The sequence below is a fragment of the Phaenicophaeus curvirostris genome, chromosome 7 (assembly GCF_032191515.1).
Source record: "Phaenicophaeus curvirostris isolate KB17595 chromosome 7, BPBGC_Pcur_1.0, whole genome shotgun sequence".
NCBI lineage: Eukaryota > Metazoa > Chordata > Aves > Cuculiformes > Cuculidae > Phaenicophaeus > Phaenicophaeus curvirostris.
Window position 1 is genome coordinate 6825757 of NC_091398.1, and position 16309 is coordinate 6842065.

The following is a 16309-nucleotide window of genomic DNA, read 5'->3' on the forward strand; positions in this document are numbered from 1 at the left end:
ACAATCTTCATCTCTGGAGAACCTGACATACTTTGGCTTTTGCCTGCTTAAGTTGTTTCCTTTCCCATTTGAAATAGGCTGAGGAAAGGATCAGCTCACCGCCAAACCTTTTGTCCCCTTTTATATAAACATACATGTCTTTTCCTGCTTGTGGTATATAACTCACACCTTTGCTAGTGGGACAAGGACCTTTCAAAATCATGGTGTCTTTCTCATTTGGCAGGTGAAAAAACAATTTTCTTAGGTGCTTAACTGGGGGAAGGCAATGGGAAACCACATATTAGGCAGGTGTTTCCTTTTTTTGCATGTTGTATGCTGCATACAGTATTGCCATGTGAATAATTCACATCAGATCCAATCATTTTTATGAAAAGGCATGAGAGGGCACTGCAGTGAGTTTTCCTGGATTAATTTCCACCTTGGGTGTAAAAAATACATGTGGGCAAACCTAGGTCGGGGTGAAATTCTTGAAGAGAATCCATTAATTTAAAAATTTCATCCAACTCTTTAAAAAAATATAATGCACCAGAAGGGATTTTGTAGAAAGGAGGACGGACAGAAATTTCTGTAGGAAGGGCAGCAAGTGGATCAGAGACTGTTAGAAGGAATTGTTTCTTCAGTGAAAGGGGCTGCTTTTGATCCTGGATGAAATTACTCGGTTGTGCTAGGAGAGGGCATCAGTATGCACACAAAAATGCACAAATGTGTCTGTGACAATGAGAGAGTGGGAAAGAAGTATCTAGATACACTCACTCTGCAAAACACACTTTCTTTTCCGCTGTGCAGGGAAACAACAATGTAGTTATTAAAGCAGACGTAAAATAAGGGGTCAAAAGGCATATAAACAAAGCATCAAAGGCTATCAAAGCACATGGTAGAGCCTTGTCCTTGTAACAGGTATTTGTGCCCCGACACATGGAGGTCTGATTAATTTTTCCTTTTTCATTTAATAATTAATTTTCTTTTCCTTTTGCTTTCTCTTGTCAGGGTAGAGGAGTTACAGTCCACAACCCCTCTACCCCTCAACAAAATCCTAGGCACAGTATGAAATACATAAAAGGAAAATACCATGGAACCCTCTTAAACTGTTAAATGCATAAAAATCTCATGTACCACATGGCAAAATATAATGAGAACTGGAGCTGTTAAACGAATAAAGCTGTTAAAAGCATAATGCCACTTGGCACAACTACTGTGCATTTAACGGTTTTCCACTGTGTAATAAATGACATATGTGGTAAACGTGCAGTAAATATAAAAACTGCACAATTGATTTTGCAAACGTGCCCCTTATTCTTTACTCCATGCAGATATCAAAGTTACACCCAGAATCCAGACTGGACAGCTTTTAATAAGGAGTGTTTAACACAGACTGAGTGCCAGCCTCTCCGAGGTTTGGCTTAAAACTGCCTGCAAGCTTCCTGTCATTATACCCAGAGGCTTCTTGAAATAAAGAGGAATTGAACCACCCAACAATAATTTGGGTGGCTCACTAGCTTTGGTGTGTGCCAGCTTGAGTGTGCTTCTCTGGCAGCATTGTACACCAGCACCAAAACAAAAATAACCTCCATAGTTTTTCACGTGAAAAAAGAACAGGGCAGTTTTTGAAAACCAGGCGCAAAGGTTAAGAACGGGATCCACAAATGTTATTGTTTAAAGGAAAGTTACTGCACATAAAGGTTTTGTTTCTTCAGCAGCAGTGAATAAAGAATTCTGAGGCTGATGTTTCTTTTGTTTCACAGCCCTGCCAAAGAAATACTGGCTCCCTGGGATGACCCAGCATTCGCCATGCTGAGATGTCATAGCGCTCTGCTGGAGCATGAAAGTGGTTTATGGGGGCACTGGAAGGCAGAGAGAGAGAAGCCATAGCCAAGAACCATAGTGATATGGGGCCTTCTCCTGCCCCAAAGCCCACCTGCATGCTTGCCCCAAGCCTAGCTTGATGTGCCCGTGGTGCCGCGCTGCTGACTGGGGTGCCCTGTGGCCAAGGGAAGTGCCGAAAGGAAGGGCTTAGTTGCTTGGTTAGGAGAGAGCCTCTGGTATGTTGGGATGGTTGGCATGTTGCCTTAGGTCTAGCCTGTCTAACAATGAGTAGTGGGGCTTTCTCACTGCTTTGTGCAGACCATTTGAGCCAGTTGTGGGCATTCCTGGTGAAGACACTGTTGATTTCAGCAGCTGAGTTGCATGGTGGGAAGCGCTCATTGAAAATTGCTGTGTTTGCAGAAGGGAGATTTTGAAACAGGAGAAGAAAGAGCTAGTTTGAGGGTTTGCTTGGACTCTCAGCCACGGTTCATTCACTTGCTGTTCTCCACAGGCCTGGCTTGTGTTGCATTGGCTTTCTCTATTATTCCCTCACCCCAGACTACTGAGAGGCTTCCAGTTTGCTAACAAGGCATGTGTTATGTTGGGCACTGCTGTTCTGTCAACAGCAATCCACAGTGCTGTGAGATCTTCACAGTTTTAGCAGCCAGTGAATCTCCGACAGGGCTGTTTAGACATTTTATACACAGGGCTGTATGTCATGTACCCCAGAGAGCATCAAGAGCCAGTGGAGGCCTCATTTCATCTTCTGTCTTCGTACAGGAAGAGTGGTACCCACTGAGAACAGTTATTGCAGGTGGCATCATCTACTGGTGGAGTTAATTGACCTCTAATTTAACAAGTAGCCCTCTTTATTCTTAAGTCACGTCAGTGTCTCAGTTCAGCAACTAAAGGGAAGGGCGGCTGCAAGAAACAAAGGTTACAAATCACGAAGCTCACAAGTCAACATAAATGAAAGGAACAGGGCCTCACCGAGGTACCAAGGTAGTTTGGTGAGACTTCCTGAAGGGAATCCACCTTCCTAAAGATCTCAAGCCATTTATTTTAGACATTGACTTATTCATCACTTATTGACCTTAATATGCAATATGAATTTTATTCCTTGCAACTTCTATCTCGACATTTATAGTCTTGTTTGTGAAGTGCTTTGCATCCTTTTGTACTTTGGAACGCTGCAGGACTTGAGGGGCTCAGTGCCCTCCAAACACAGCCTCCAAAGCTGTCATCCTGTTTTAGTGGCCAGCTGTTAGAGGTGTACCCACTGGACAGCACGCTTCTCTGGGCATGCCACTTGCTAGTGCCCTTTGTCCTTTAAATGGCTGGACCTGGGGCCTGCAGTATCATGTTGGGAGTGCTTCTGACTGTGGCTGGAAGACCACGTTTTTATTTCCAATTTGCACTTTGGGCCCTCCTGGTTATATCTGATTCACAAAGAGATGGGTTTCTGGTGTGCCATTTCAGAGAGGTTCAGATGGCCTGTGTGTTTCCAGAGCTGGGCAAGGGGACAGACAGAAACTTTGATCTTGGGTTACTTCAGATTTGGACTGTTGATTATAGATCCAGTTCTACAACAGGTCCTCTGTGCTGCTTCAAGAAAACCATTTCCCCCATCACCATGTGCCAGCACTTCTGTAACACTGTGCAGCAGCGTCGCCCCTTTGACCTCTGCTAGTGAGAGTCCTAGCAGAGGCTGTGCTGTGCTCGGCAGACGTTTTTTATTCAGTCTGTGTGAAATGAGTTTAGGGATATAGTTCTGTTCATAATAAACAGTTCCTATAAAAATAAATAGTGGGCAGAGCTGGCTGGAGCCCTTTTAACAGTCTGAAGGCGGGCAAAGTTTGTGTGAACACAGAGACTGAACTTCCCACAGTTCTCCCAGGGCAAGAGACGCTCCTTTTTCGGGCTGGGGAAGTAGGGCACACACATCTGGGAGTCTATCCCGGACAGGGCAGTCCAGTGAAAACAAAATGTAAACCCTTGAAACTGAAATTCTTCCTCAAGGGACCGGAATTTGTTCCAGTTGCACCACAGTAGAGCAAGAGAGGTCCCATGGAGCAATATTTGAAAAAAAACCCAAAACATTAAGCTGGCAAAGCTCAGTCTCTGGTTTGTATCTTTGCCCTGTTTAAAAGAGAGCAAGCAAAAACCAAACTTGGAGGCTAGGGGCAGAAAAGCCCTTCATCGAGGCCCTTCAGGTTAAGAGAAACCCAGGCATATGGGTGGAAATCACTACCAAGTGGCTTTCCTTTCCTCTGACTTTTTTCTATTGAGAGCCCTGCCTCATTGCCAGGATTGTCTGAGAGCCTGTTCTCTGGCCAAAAAGGGTGTTAGCCCCACAGCAGAAGCCCATGCTAGGTGGGACTCAGCACAATGGTGTCCTGCCCATGCTCTGAGAAGGAGGTACAGGTACTGAGAGGAATGAGCAGAGTCACTCTGAGGCAGTTAATTTTGTCCTTCACTCTCTTTCTTTCCCAACTTATATTCCCTGTATTCATTTGATATGATGGGGTGCCTTCTCTCCCTCTTAAGCTAATAGTATTTTTGGTGCCCTTAAACTAATTAGCTTCCAGTGATAATGAACAAGAGCTAAAAAAACCATCTGGTGGTGAAGGTGTGTAGCATATATAGTGTATGTACAGGGCACTACTGTAGCACCTCAGTGCCTTTATGATGTGAATCTCTACAGCTGGGACATATCTGTTGTGCTGATATTTGATGTTCCTGTTACCTATTGAGGAAATACAGAAAGACATTTTTCTCCTTGCTTGAACTTAAAATTGAAGTACCTATTGGCATTGTCTTCTCTTTTAGATTTTTATATGCAGTTGCAGTGTGACCCCCACCCAGGAGAGCATCCGCAGCACTCTGTCAGCTGATCAAAAACTAAGCGAAGCAGGGACAGTTTTGGAGCTGGGGCTTTGCTCGGGAAGTCCTTGGCAGACTTGGGAGCTGATGGCAGGCTGCTTACCCTAACCACAAGCCCACACTTCCTCTCTAGCATGGGGAAAAGCTAGTTTGAACTCGGCTTGTTGGAAATATCCTCACTACACAGCATTCTTCCATCTGAGGCCAAGAGCTATCAGCAGTCTTGGTGTTCCCATGAAGCTAACATACATCAGGGCTCATGGACCTCGTTCATTTCTGTGCATGGCTTCATGTTTTTTAAGACTAGTGAGAAACTGGCCTTCAGGAAAGTGCTTTGCATTTTGCCTTAAATTCTGGTGGGAGAAAAAGTATAGAGCATTTTAGAAAATCAAGGCTATTGAGTGATTAACCTTGAACTGTATCAAAATGCTCCAAGAAAGCTTTTCAGGTTCAGTCCCCCTCCCCCGGCCCTCATCAAGAATTCATTGAAGCCATGACAGAACTCTCCATTACAGTTAGTCTTTTATCCATTTCAGCTTTCTTGATTAGGTTATCTTGAATCATTAGGGGGTTTATTTATTTTAATAGACACTTATTGGATTCATGAAAAGAGAGTTTGGTGACTGAGGAACAAGAGCAGAATATTATCTGGCTCATTTCACACTGCAGAGAGTCCCAAACTGAGTGGAGGGAAGTGAGGCTGAGGAAGTTTGTCCAGAGAACTCCTGTGATCCTGTGTAGAAAGGAAGCTTTTGCTGTGGAATGTAGCATTTCTTTCCTAATCTTTCAAGCTTGCGTCGATCATTGCTGCTTTTTTTCTTCCTTTTGTCACATATGTTGACATTTTCTGCACTGATGATGTGGGTGAGGAAATGGCCTTTTACATTTATTTTTGAGATTTATTCCTGAATCACTCTTACTGAAAACTCTTCGTTTGCCTACTCACGCTTTCACTGGAGACCCTAGAAAATGTCAGCACGGAAAAGTAGCTGTATTATTATTATTATTATTATTATTATTATTATTATTATTATTATTAATTTCAGTGTAACGATAGGGAAGCACAAGGTCAGCTGAAGTGCAGTTCCCTCCAGGCTTGAAGCGCCTCATGGACCAGCCCTAGCAGAAAGGCTGCTGGTGACGGAGTCGCTGTGGACACCCAGCTGCTGCCTCTTGCAGTGGCTTTCAGTAGACGTGCTGCTCGAAGTGTAAGCGCGTGCCTGTAGCCGCAGCCTAACTGAGCCTTGAATTCTTCCTACATGCATTCTTATCCTTAATAAGAAATTTGGTCCAGTCAGCTGCTCTTCAGGGAGCAGTTGCGAGGGTCAGGACACTGGTGCATAGCTTCACTGAGCACTGGAAAACCTGAGCTTATTGGAGTCTAATACCTCCAGCTGCAGGAGCAGCTCCAGGGTAAGTCTAGCAAAAGTGAAAGGGTCAAGCTGCTAAAAAGGGCTCAGGGATAAGTGACAGAGAATACCAACTAACTGTCCCTCAAGGGGGTTCGAGGGCGCAAAGGCTAACACTTTGGTGTAGTAAGCATGCTGTTTCTTTAACAGCATGAAAGCACAATGGGAATGGCTGGCTTCCTGCAGATTTTTGTTGTTGTTTGCTTAGCTATGTGGAAATGTATTTGATTAGGAGACAGAGAGAGAGGTTAAAAATAGGACATTAATATGATATTATTTGTTTTATCAAATAAAATGCTTAGAAAATGTTTATCTTGTCTCATGAGAACAACAAAAATAGAGGCCAGCACTTCTCTGCAGCTTGCTTTAATGAGCTAAATTGGGCTGCATTCTCGATGCCTCTAGAAGTTTTGGGGTGAAATGAAGGAAGTTCTGAGCAGAATTCCTCGTAACCACAAGCATTGGGTGTGCCTAACTGTAGAGCCAAAAACATCCTTTAATTGTGCTGTTTTTCCTCCTCTTATTTTTAATGGAAGACATTCCCATTCAAGAACCTTAGAAGCTGACATTAAGGAGCAGATTCTGCCACCCATATTGACACTGGCGCGTATCAAACTCTCTGGATAACTCTGTGGTAGTGAAGGGGGCTCTTTGTGCGGTGGAGCGAGACTCGCGATGTGCAGAGGAGGCAGGTTCAGAAACACTGTATCACGGATCGGGGGAAGGATGTGTTATTTTTTAGATTTTCAGAATATATTCACAGAAGTTGGATTTACTTGTAATGCAGTGAGCTCAGATGTGCATGAGTGAGGGAAAAGGTGGTGAGATAGCGTCTCCTTCCTCACTTTCCCTTCTTCATACCAACAAATGTAGCTATAGATGAAAATTCGCTGTGAATGGCTGTAGCTCTAAGAATCTCTGTATGTTAACATTTCTTAAATGAAATAATTCTCCTGGAAAGCTCTGTGTAACATACACAGACTCAAAGAAATAAATAAAAGAAAAAAAAAATCACAACGAAAAAAACCCAAGTTGAGATTTTTAACAGAAAAAGGAGATTTGTGTATTAATAATTCATGAGTTCTCATTGAACATGCACGAAGAAACAGTGCTATTCAATAGAGAATACTGTCATCTGTCACTGTTTTATTTGACATTTACACTTTTTTTTTTTTTTTTTGCCTGGTACTGCAAAACTTTCTTGGATGGCGTGCTAAGATTATTTAAATAAATAATTAAAAAAATCCGATGCAGACTTTTCATCTGTGCATGGGGAATGCGGTTACTTGCAATCATAAAGAACGTGTGAGTAAGCTGCAGCACTGTGTTTTCTCACGTATTAGTCAAAGCTATCACCTAATATGCAGCCCCATAGATGGCTTGATAGCGTCCTGAGTGGAAGGGCAAGAGAATGAATGCTTGAATAAAGAGAGGGAAGGATAGGAAAAGAGCAATGAAAGGACAGATTTGATGCGGATAAGTGTACACATGCACACAGTGGGTACGCTTGTGTATGTGTGGGGGTGAGCGGATGATAGCTGTTGTGAAGAAAGCTGCCACAAATACATTGCCGTTGCCGATGCAAAAATAAATATTTGTAAATGGCACTGGGGGAGATCCAGTCCTGCACAACATGAGAGAAGACAGGGCATTTAGCACAATGACAATTCCGAGTTAGGCGCACCTTGCAATTTCTTGCTAATATTAGGCTCATGAAAATCTTTCTGCTCTGTAGGTTAGTTATTATTTATAAAAATCACAGAACCAGCTGATACATTCATAAGCTAATTATTGTAGCAGCTGGGTACACATGGTGCAATATGTCTGAGGCTGTGAAGTATCACAGATTTCTTGGGGCCTGCTGTGGTGGGGGTGTGCTGTTGAAGGCTAGATCCCTTAATCTGATCAGCCAAGCAAATACTTGGTGGGGAAACTGGATTAATATCTCTCTAAATACCATGGATGTGCTTCACCTTCAGAACCAGGCTCCTTTAAACGTGCCATTAGCTTATCTCCTTTGGGAAATGGAGAAGTTCTCAGGTGTCCTCAGGATGGCAGGGTCTTTGCCTGGTGCCTCCCCTCACCAGAAATTAATTTGGTTTGCTCATGTCTGCACACATGGTCACACTGCAGTCTAATCTTTTCCCTAATAGCTCCAAGGTCAGGACCTCGCATGTTGCCAGGCAAATTGAGCGCTATCCTTCTTAAAGACTAATGGCAGCCAGTGCCTAGTCCATAATGAGGCCTGTAGTGTTGGTCTAAGTGATTGTAATGAGCACTGATTATAACGGGGCAGATAAATCAAAGTGCAGCAGTCACCATCGGGCTAGCTGATCCAACTTTGGGAAGGGGAGATGACCCTGCCAATGTCATTCCTGGGCTCCACACAGTGCCCTGCAGCCCTTGTGGGCTCCAGCTCCACCAGGTGCAGGGTTCTGTGTGTGTTTAGTTAAATGATTGGTCTTCGTGCTGCAGCATCCCTCAGGAAATGTTAAATTTCCCTGCTTGAAACGTTCGAGAGTCTTCAGTTGGAGACTTAATGTGATCACTGAAAACCCGGAGAAACAGGAGCTTATTTTTTCCACAGATAGTTTGTTTTCCGTTTCAAAATTATTTCCTTTGTGTGGAGGCACCCCTGAGAAAACACTGTGGAGCAGGGAGATTTTCTTCCCATCTTTTTCTCTGAAAGAAAGTTGGGGGGGTTTCTGAGCCGAGGAAAGGGAAAGAGGAGAACTGAGGGCAAGGGATGTGGCCAGACCATGTTAAACTGCAGACACCACCTGTCTGAGAGATTACCCAAATACCAGTCAAAATACTTTGAAAATATAATACTGATTTCCCCCCCCCCCCAAGTAAATTATTAGTTATCTTGTTTTCATCTTTGCCCCCACCCCCAACCCTCCTAGTTTATTGCAAGAAAAGATCAGGTCTGCACAAATGTGGCCTCTCACTTGTAAAAACAAGGCAGTGTTGTGTTACAGATTAGTTTATAAATCCCTGGTGGCTTCACAGTTCAGTGCCTACAGCTGCTGCAGATGGGCCTGGGTTTTTGTCTCTTCGCTGTGCTGCAGCCGGCAGTTGAAGGAGAAAATGGAATGATCAGGTTATTAACATGTAGGCCGTGAGGAAGAGGCTGCACAATGAGAACAGCTGGTGTTGCTGTCTTGGCTGATGCAGCGGAGATAATCAAATCTTGCCTTTTTTGGGGGGGTGAAGGCAGAAGACACAGTGGAGAGCAAGACAAACAACGGCTTATGATATTATATATGGGGTTTAGAGTGCGTGGCAGAAGTTGTCAATGGCTTACAAGTTGTTACACAAAAAAAGCAATACCAGCCCCCCCATCCCGGGCCAGTAGTGAACCTGGCTGTTCCACTTGCTGTAGTTGCTGTTTGGAAAAGTACAGTCTTGACTACTTCTTGTACTGTACATTTTTAACATTGATCAAGCTATCTTCTAGGTATTGTAAGGTGCCTGTCAAAATGGTGTCAAAATGCTGAGTTGTAGCTCGAAAATGATGGGTTATAAAGCTACTAGGTAAAATATTTTGACAGGAGTCAGTAAGGCGCGTTGACAGCATCCTCAGCATTATCTTCTCGTGTTCTGTCATTTGCATTGCATCTCCTGTGTGCAAGCCCAGGAGGGGAGCCACTGTCTCCAGCCACAAGCAGGGCCAGCTGCTGGCAGGCAGGATGGAGCTGGCTGGGCCCCCAGCCCTGGGCAGGCAGCGGTAGCCACCGGCCCTAGTTAACCTGCTGGGGATGCTGGGGTCACCACCACACATGCTTAGGACACACGGGGCTGTCCTCACCTGAAAGCTATCGTCACAGTGTTCTTTGGTCGGCTTTGTGGTTTAGAGTGGTCTCCTCTTGGAGAAGCACTCGTGCTTTCCCCTCCAGCAATCTGAGAGCTCCTACAGGATTTCATACAGGGGTAACTTATTTGATGGCATTTCAAACTAACCTTAAGGCAATATAGCAGGAATAAAATCTACTATTATTATCATCTATAGTTGGGTTTAGAATTACCTCCACGTACTATCTTGATCTCTGTGTAGTAATTTCTGCAGGATCCTGTTTCTTGCTTTCCTGCTAAATATTAGACTAATCCCTTTCTGTGAGATTGCATCTTCTAAGTGGCCATTTGATTGTTAAAATCTATCAAATTTTAGTTGAGTTAGAGCTGGGAGGGTCAATGTGACATAATGACAGCAGATAAGAGATCTTGCCTTGATATTATCTTCTAACCATTTTCAGTAGTGTTAATTTCTGGTCCTGCACCTACAACCCTTAGCATGAGGGTAGTTAGCAACTCTCAGGGCTTACATCTCCTTTTCTCCTCCTTGGATGAAGAAATAGAAGGGCTCTGAAACAGAAGCAAAGATACACCTTTATTTTAGCTCTGGCTTTCTATATACAAAAATTATTTATATCCAAGCATTTTAAACATTGTGTGATTATGACAGGGGGCAAGATGCTGTGCTTCCTGATTCCTGGCAAGCACTGCTGATTGTGTCTGTTTCTCCAGCTTGCAGGAAATATAACATGTCAAGGTTGAGACCGATATAACACGTCATGTTTGTTGAGACCAAAAGGCAGCTGAGGGTAGGTGCTGTTCTGTTTCTGAGACCAGCAAAACTTGCAGCATAGAGCTTTAAGTCTATCTGACGTTCCACTCACATCTGGTTCCTTGGTGCTCAGTGAATTAACCATGCTGATCCTACTGTTGCAGGGCTGGCTGTGTGAGCTGCTTCGCTGGAAAGAAAACCCAAGTCCGGAAAACCGCACCCTTTGGGAGAACCTCTGCACCATTCGCCGCTTCCTGAACCTTCCCCAGCATGAGAGGGATGTGATCTACGAGGAAGAGTCCAGACATCACCACAGTGAGCGTATGCAGCATGTTGTCCAGCTCACTCCTGAGCCCGTGCAGGTCAGAGCACTAAATTCCTTCTCAGGGTGTCTGGGATTGGGAACAGCTGTCAGAGGTAGATAGAAGCAACTGGTCCCGTCTTCCTTCTCCTTTGCAGGTTGCAACACACCAGTTTTCATCTTTCTGTAGGGCCACATGCAAGGCACAGCTCTCGGGTTCAAAGCTCACTGTGTGTATGTTGCAGCATGTGTGTAAGCGTGTGTAGGTTTGTGTTGGTGATTGAAGAGAAGGGATGTGACAGTCCATGCCACCAATAATGGCAAGGTCAGTAGTGGTGGTATTATGAAACTCCCTTGGTGTCAGTAGTTCTTTTATGGCTGAAACACAATTTAGCTGTCTAAAGCTGCTGATATTTATAGGAGTAAAAATGTGTTCCTCGGCAACAGAAAGAAGCATGCAGTTATTTACGGAACAGAACAGGAGTGGGGACTTGGTCATTCAGTCCTTCACACAGAACCTGGGCATCCCAATACCCATTGTCAAACTGTGGCAAACTGGCAACTACAGCAGCACATCTGCTTTTGTTCGAAGGAACCGGTAGGAAAAGTAGGAGGGCAGGACACAGCAAGTTTGTCCATGCATGGATAACATAGGGGTTTTGAGGAATGTAGCATGGAGAAGTTTTTCATGTATTCACTGAAATGTATAAGTACTTATAAAAGGATCATGATGAGTATTTTGCAGAGAACAGGCTTTCATTTTGCAGCCTCCTCAAGATTGTTTTGTACCTCTATACAAGCTCTGTGACTAGAATCAATTTTTGGTTGGTGCACCTCTGTTCTATCCTTGTCTCAGATCTTAATAGAATGAGAAATGAATAGATACAAATATATATAGGAAAAATAAAGTGAAAAACGACAACATTTTTCATCTTTGCAGTTCCAGCTTCAGTCAGAAGAGAAAATCAGTCTTCTGTGTATTCCTAATAACTAGTGATGTGTGTCACAAACCCAGACAGCTGCTGATTGTCAAGAGAAGCTCAGGAGACATTTTTTCAATCTAAAAACTGAGATGACATCTTCCCCAGCAGACCACCATCCTCTTCGATTGCCACTAGCACTTAGTGCCATTCACCTGGTCCCATTGCATGACTGGAAGTCATCCATACTACGTTTGTCTCTGAAAACCTCACAGTTTCTCCTCCCACCTTTCTCTCCCGGTTGTCATTTGATGGTGGCTTGCACTGCTTCCCTACTCTTGCTGTGAACCTTGGCATTCAGCCTCTATTCTTTGTTGCTCTTCTTGTTCTGCTGCTGCTAGCAGTGCTGCCAACTATCTAGTCACCTTTTTTCAAAGGCGGGAGGGTTTTCTGTCTTGTAGTCCTGCCCTTTCTGAAACACATTGGTCTCACCCAGATTAATTATTGCCTAGTTCAGTCTCCTTCGTCTCTTCTGCTAACAACTTCCTCTTTGCTTTCCATTTGGTCTTTGCCTGGAAGAAAACTGTTTCCTGGGGTTCAGATTCTCAGAGCTATAAAGTAAGGGAAGTTCTCTATGTAATTAACATTGCAAGTTTTATCTTCCACATTCCCAAAAGTCTATGCGATCTTGGAGGCACGGAGCTACAAAAGGGCAAAGGGCTGAGCTAACATGTGGGAAGATGACTAGACCTGCGTAGGTTTGAACATATTAACCCAGTTCTGGTGCCCACAGCAAGCAGCACTATCCTCTAAGGGACAGTTGGAGGAAGAAGTTTCCTGGAGCACTTGTGAGTGACCTTGATGATTAGCCTACTTTCCAAAGCCTTCTGCACATCACTTTTCTGCATCATGCAGGTTGGCTCTTCTGAGTGACACGTTACACTGCGTTGGAATGCAATGCATTTGTATTTGTCAGCAAGTTACAAAGCCATGGATTAATTATTTATTACAGTCAAAATATGAAAAATGAAGAAAAATAAATGGAACCAGCTGGCAGCTACATACAGCAAAACTCTGGAGACCCAGGTATACAGTTGATACAGTAGGCTTGTGTTTTGGAGGTGCTGCATTTTAGAGCTATGTTTGCCCATCCAAAAACCCCAGTAGGTTTCTGAGTGGCACGCTACGAGTGCAAGATGCAGGAGGCTCGTTGTCCACCTGCTCCCTACTCTCAAAAGTTATCCCACACTGAGCAATTTTTGTGTAGTTTTTGGTCTCCAGAACTTAAATTGTTTCAAGCAGCAGGGTTTGTTTTTTGGCTTTGCTGCAAGGGTCACTATTAGGTAATTAGCCATGAAGAATCAGTGACAGCAGCCAGAGATGTAAAGCTGAGGTCCTCGCACTTTTGCAGTCATTGGAGATTTTGTGACACTTTACATAAGGGTAGGGGTCTTGGGCCCCGCTCCTGGCCGAACTCCAGGCCAAGTAATTACTTTCTGCCTATCTGAAATTCCCTCTGTAGTGTCAAGTGGGAAAGCAACTCTCATTTCCTTTTCAAAGCGGTGGCGGGTGCAGAACGTCTGCCACGGTGCCTGGCTGCATTTTAGCAGGGGGTGGAGACATCCTAGAGCTGCAGCCACCAACCTACATTGCTTTGCAGGCTTTACTAGTGAAAAGTGCTCTGTAAGTCGAGCCCTTACCTGCAGCCTTGATGTCAAGATGACAGTCCTTTGAAGGAGATACAGGTTGCAGCACTGTGAATAGCAGCAGGTGCAGTACTGTAACACCAAAACAGGCAGGAGACGCTTACCTCTGCTTTCTCTCACCACCCACCCCATCTTTCTGTCTGTTCTGATGGATTTGATGCGTGTACAGTAACTTGTGTCTGATACTTGAGTCTCCTGCTCCTCTAGCTGTGAAGCTAGGAAAGCCTGAAAACAGGCTGCCCTGTGATGCTACCAGAGCTCCCTGCCACCATGATTTAATCTCTTTGGGCTGGGCTGCCCCTCTATCAGATCGAAGGACTTGAAAGAAAATCCTGGCTATCATCAGAAGAGGCATGACCGGTCAAAAGATAACAGATGGATAAATTTCGTTGTGCTGAGCTTTTTATAGTTCACTTGCTGGTTACAAGGTTGGACACACCTTCAGTGAGGGAATCTCCCCAAGGCTGGGTGTGATTTCTGTCCAGCAGTGGCAAGGTGTACACAGCAAGCCAATTGTAGTGCTGTAAAAGATCAGGTGGACAGAACCTGTCACGTGATCTTTAAGGGACTGTTGTTTCTTTTGTGGCAGATTCTTGCCCTCTGTTCAGCATTACTAGCCTGTACCTCACTGTTTAGCTTTAGGTTCAGGGCTTTAAAAAGAAACGTTTTCCTTTTTTCTCTCTTCCATTAGATTTTTCCTGTCAGCCATATTTATTCATTTAATGAAATACCTTCCTGTTTCTGAAATAAAAAATGTCTATAGTGGAAGCTATAGTGCACAAGCAATTCCTTCCTGCACACTTCATGTGTTTGTTATCATACTTAGGAGTCATAAAATGTGAGCCCTGTGGAGCTCTGTGACATGGCTGTTTCCTGTTATCATCAGGTGTGACCATATGGACATGCCAGAGCATGGATTTTCCTTCACATGCTGGTTGCAGAGCATCCACGCTACACCTACACGTTGCTGTGTAGCAGGCTGAGCTTGCCACAGCCACTCGCTTGGTGTGCACTGAGTGACTCCTTCTCTCTCTCTTTCTGTGCAATGTGGTTTAGTCACAAAGTGCTGCTGTGGGACTAAGGAAAAGACCTGTGAGTTTGTTGCTAGCTGGATACCACAAGGACATCACCTCTGGTTTACAGAGCGCCTGAGCCACAGGATGCTGGAGGATGGGCGGGTGTGCTGGAGAGCATTATTGCTTGAAACCTGGGCCTGTGCAAACTTCATGAGGTCCAACAAGGCCAAGTGCAAGGTCCCACACATGGGTGGGGACAATCCTGGTATCACTACAGGCTGGGGGTATGAAGGGATTGAGAGCAGCCCTGCTGAGAAGGACATAGGAATGCTGGTGAATGAAAAGCTGGACATGAGTCAGAAATGCGCACTCAGAACCCAGAAGGCCAATCACATCCTGGGCTGCACCAGAAGCAGCTTGGCCAGCAGGATGAAGGTGGTGATTCTGTCCCTCTTCTCTGCTTTGGTGAGACCCCACTAGCAGGACTGCATCCAGCTCTAGAGTCCCCTGCACCAGTAAGACATGGATCTAATAGAGCAGAGGAGGCCACAAAAATGATCAGAGGGATGAAACACCTCTGCTGTGAGGACAGGCTGAAGGAGTTGTGGTTATTCAGCCTGGAGAAGAGAACACCCTGGGGAGACTTTACTGTGGCCTTCCAGTACCTGGAAAGGGCCTACATGAAAGCTGGACAGGGACTTTTTACAAGTCCTCTTCCACCACCATCAGATGTGGGATGTTGGCTGGACCACTGATCTGGCCTGGCCTGGCTCTTGCGTAGATCTGTTGGACAGGCTGCGTGTACAGTAGTCACTTTGCAGCAAGCAGTCCTCACACTTCTCTGTTTAGCTTCCTGCTCTGCAGAGCTGAGAGTATCCCATCTTACTTCCCATCCCTTGTTGAATCCCATAATTCCTGGGCCATTTGCTGGCACTGGACCTTTCTGGAGTCTTAATGCTGAGAAGTCCCTACAGCAGCTCCTCATTGCCAACCAGAGATTTAGCGTTTGTTACAGACATGCTGGGATACAGTGAATCTAATTTCTCTCCCTTCTCAAACTGTTCGTCTGCTGTGTCCAAGGTGACTACTCCAGAGAATAACCATCTTGCCTAGCACTTTAATATAGTGCTAATTCATTGTTAATTGCCGGGGCAGAGAAACCTGGCTCAGTTGGGAAAAGAATGAATGAAGCTGTTGTCTCTGGAGTGTTGGGGTGGATAAGCCAGTTCTCTGGAGTAATGAGGCACCACTGCAGTGAAGTACCTGCTATTCAGAGAGCAAGGAAACCTTGCCTTTCATTTTCTGTGTAAGCGGACAGATAGATCTGTTGAAGCTGGTAGGTACATATTGATTTAAGAGCAATCAGATGTTGACTTTAAAGGAACAGGAGTGATTTTCATGAGCTTTCTGATACACTGTCACATTCGTTGCTTTTTTTTTTTTTAAATGACACCCCTCTGCCCTTTTTTTCTCAGAAGCTTTCATTTAGGCAAATCTAGCAATTTATAATAGTTCAGATCATAAATCATGGAGGAACATTAGTAAATAAAAGAAGGCAGAGCAGAAAACTGTAGGGAAGCTCTTTTGTATTGTGTGTTCACTGCAAACATTGTGGTCTCTCCTTAAATATGCAAAAAATACCATACCACAGAAATAAATGAAATACTAATTTTGCCATTTTGTGAGGGACGGGAGGGAACAAAT

The 16309-nt window shown here is 44.4% G+C and overlaps 1 protein-coding gene across 2 annotated transcripts in view; it reads left to right on the forward strand.

The window, feature by feature from the left end:
• The window catches only part of SATB2 (SATB homeobox 2), a 136151-nt gene that overhangs the window by 99427 nt on the left and 20415 nt on the right, over positions 1-16309 (forward strand). For both annotated transcript variants that reach the window (XM_069860669.1, XM_069860670.1), the window contains exon 10: positions 10827-11024. In XM_069860669.1, coding sequence (XP_069716770.1) covers positions 10827-11024 — 198 coding nt within the window. The remainder of the gene's footprint in view (positions 1-10826; positions 11025-16309) is intronic.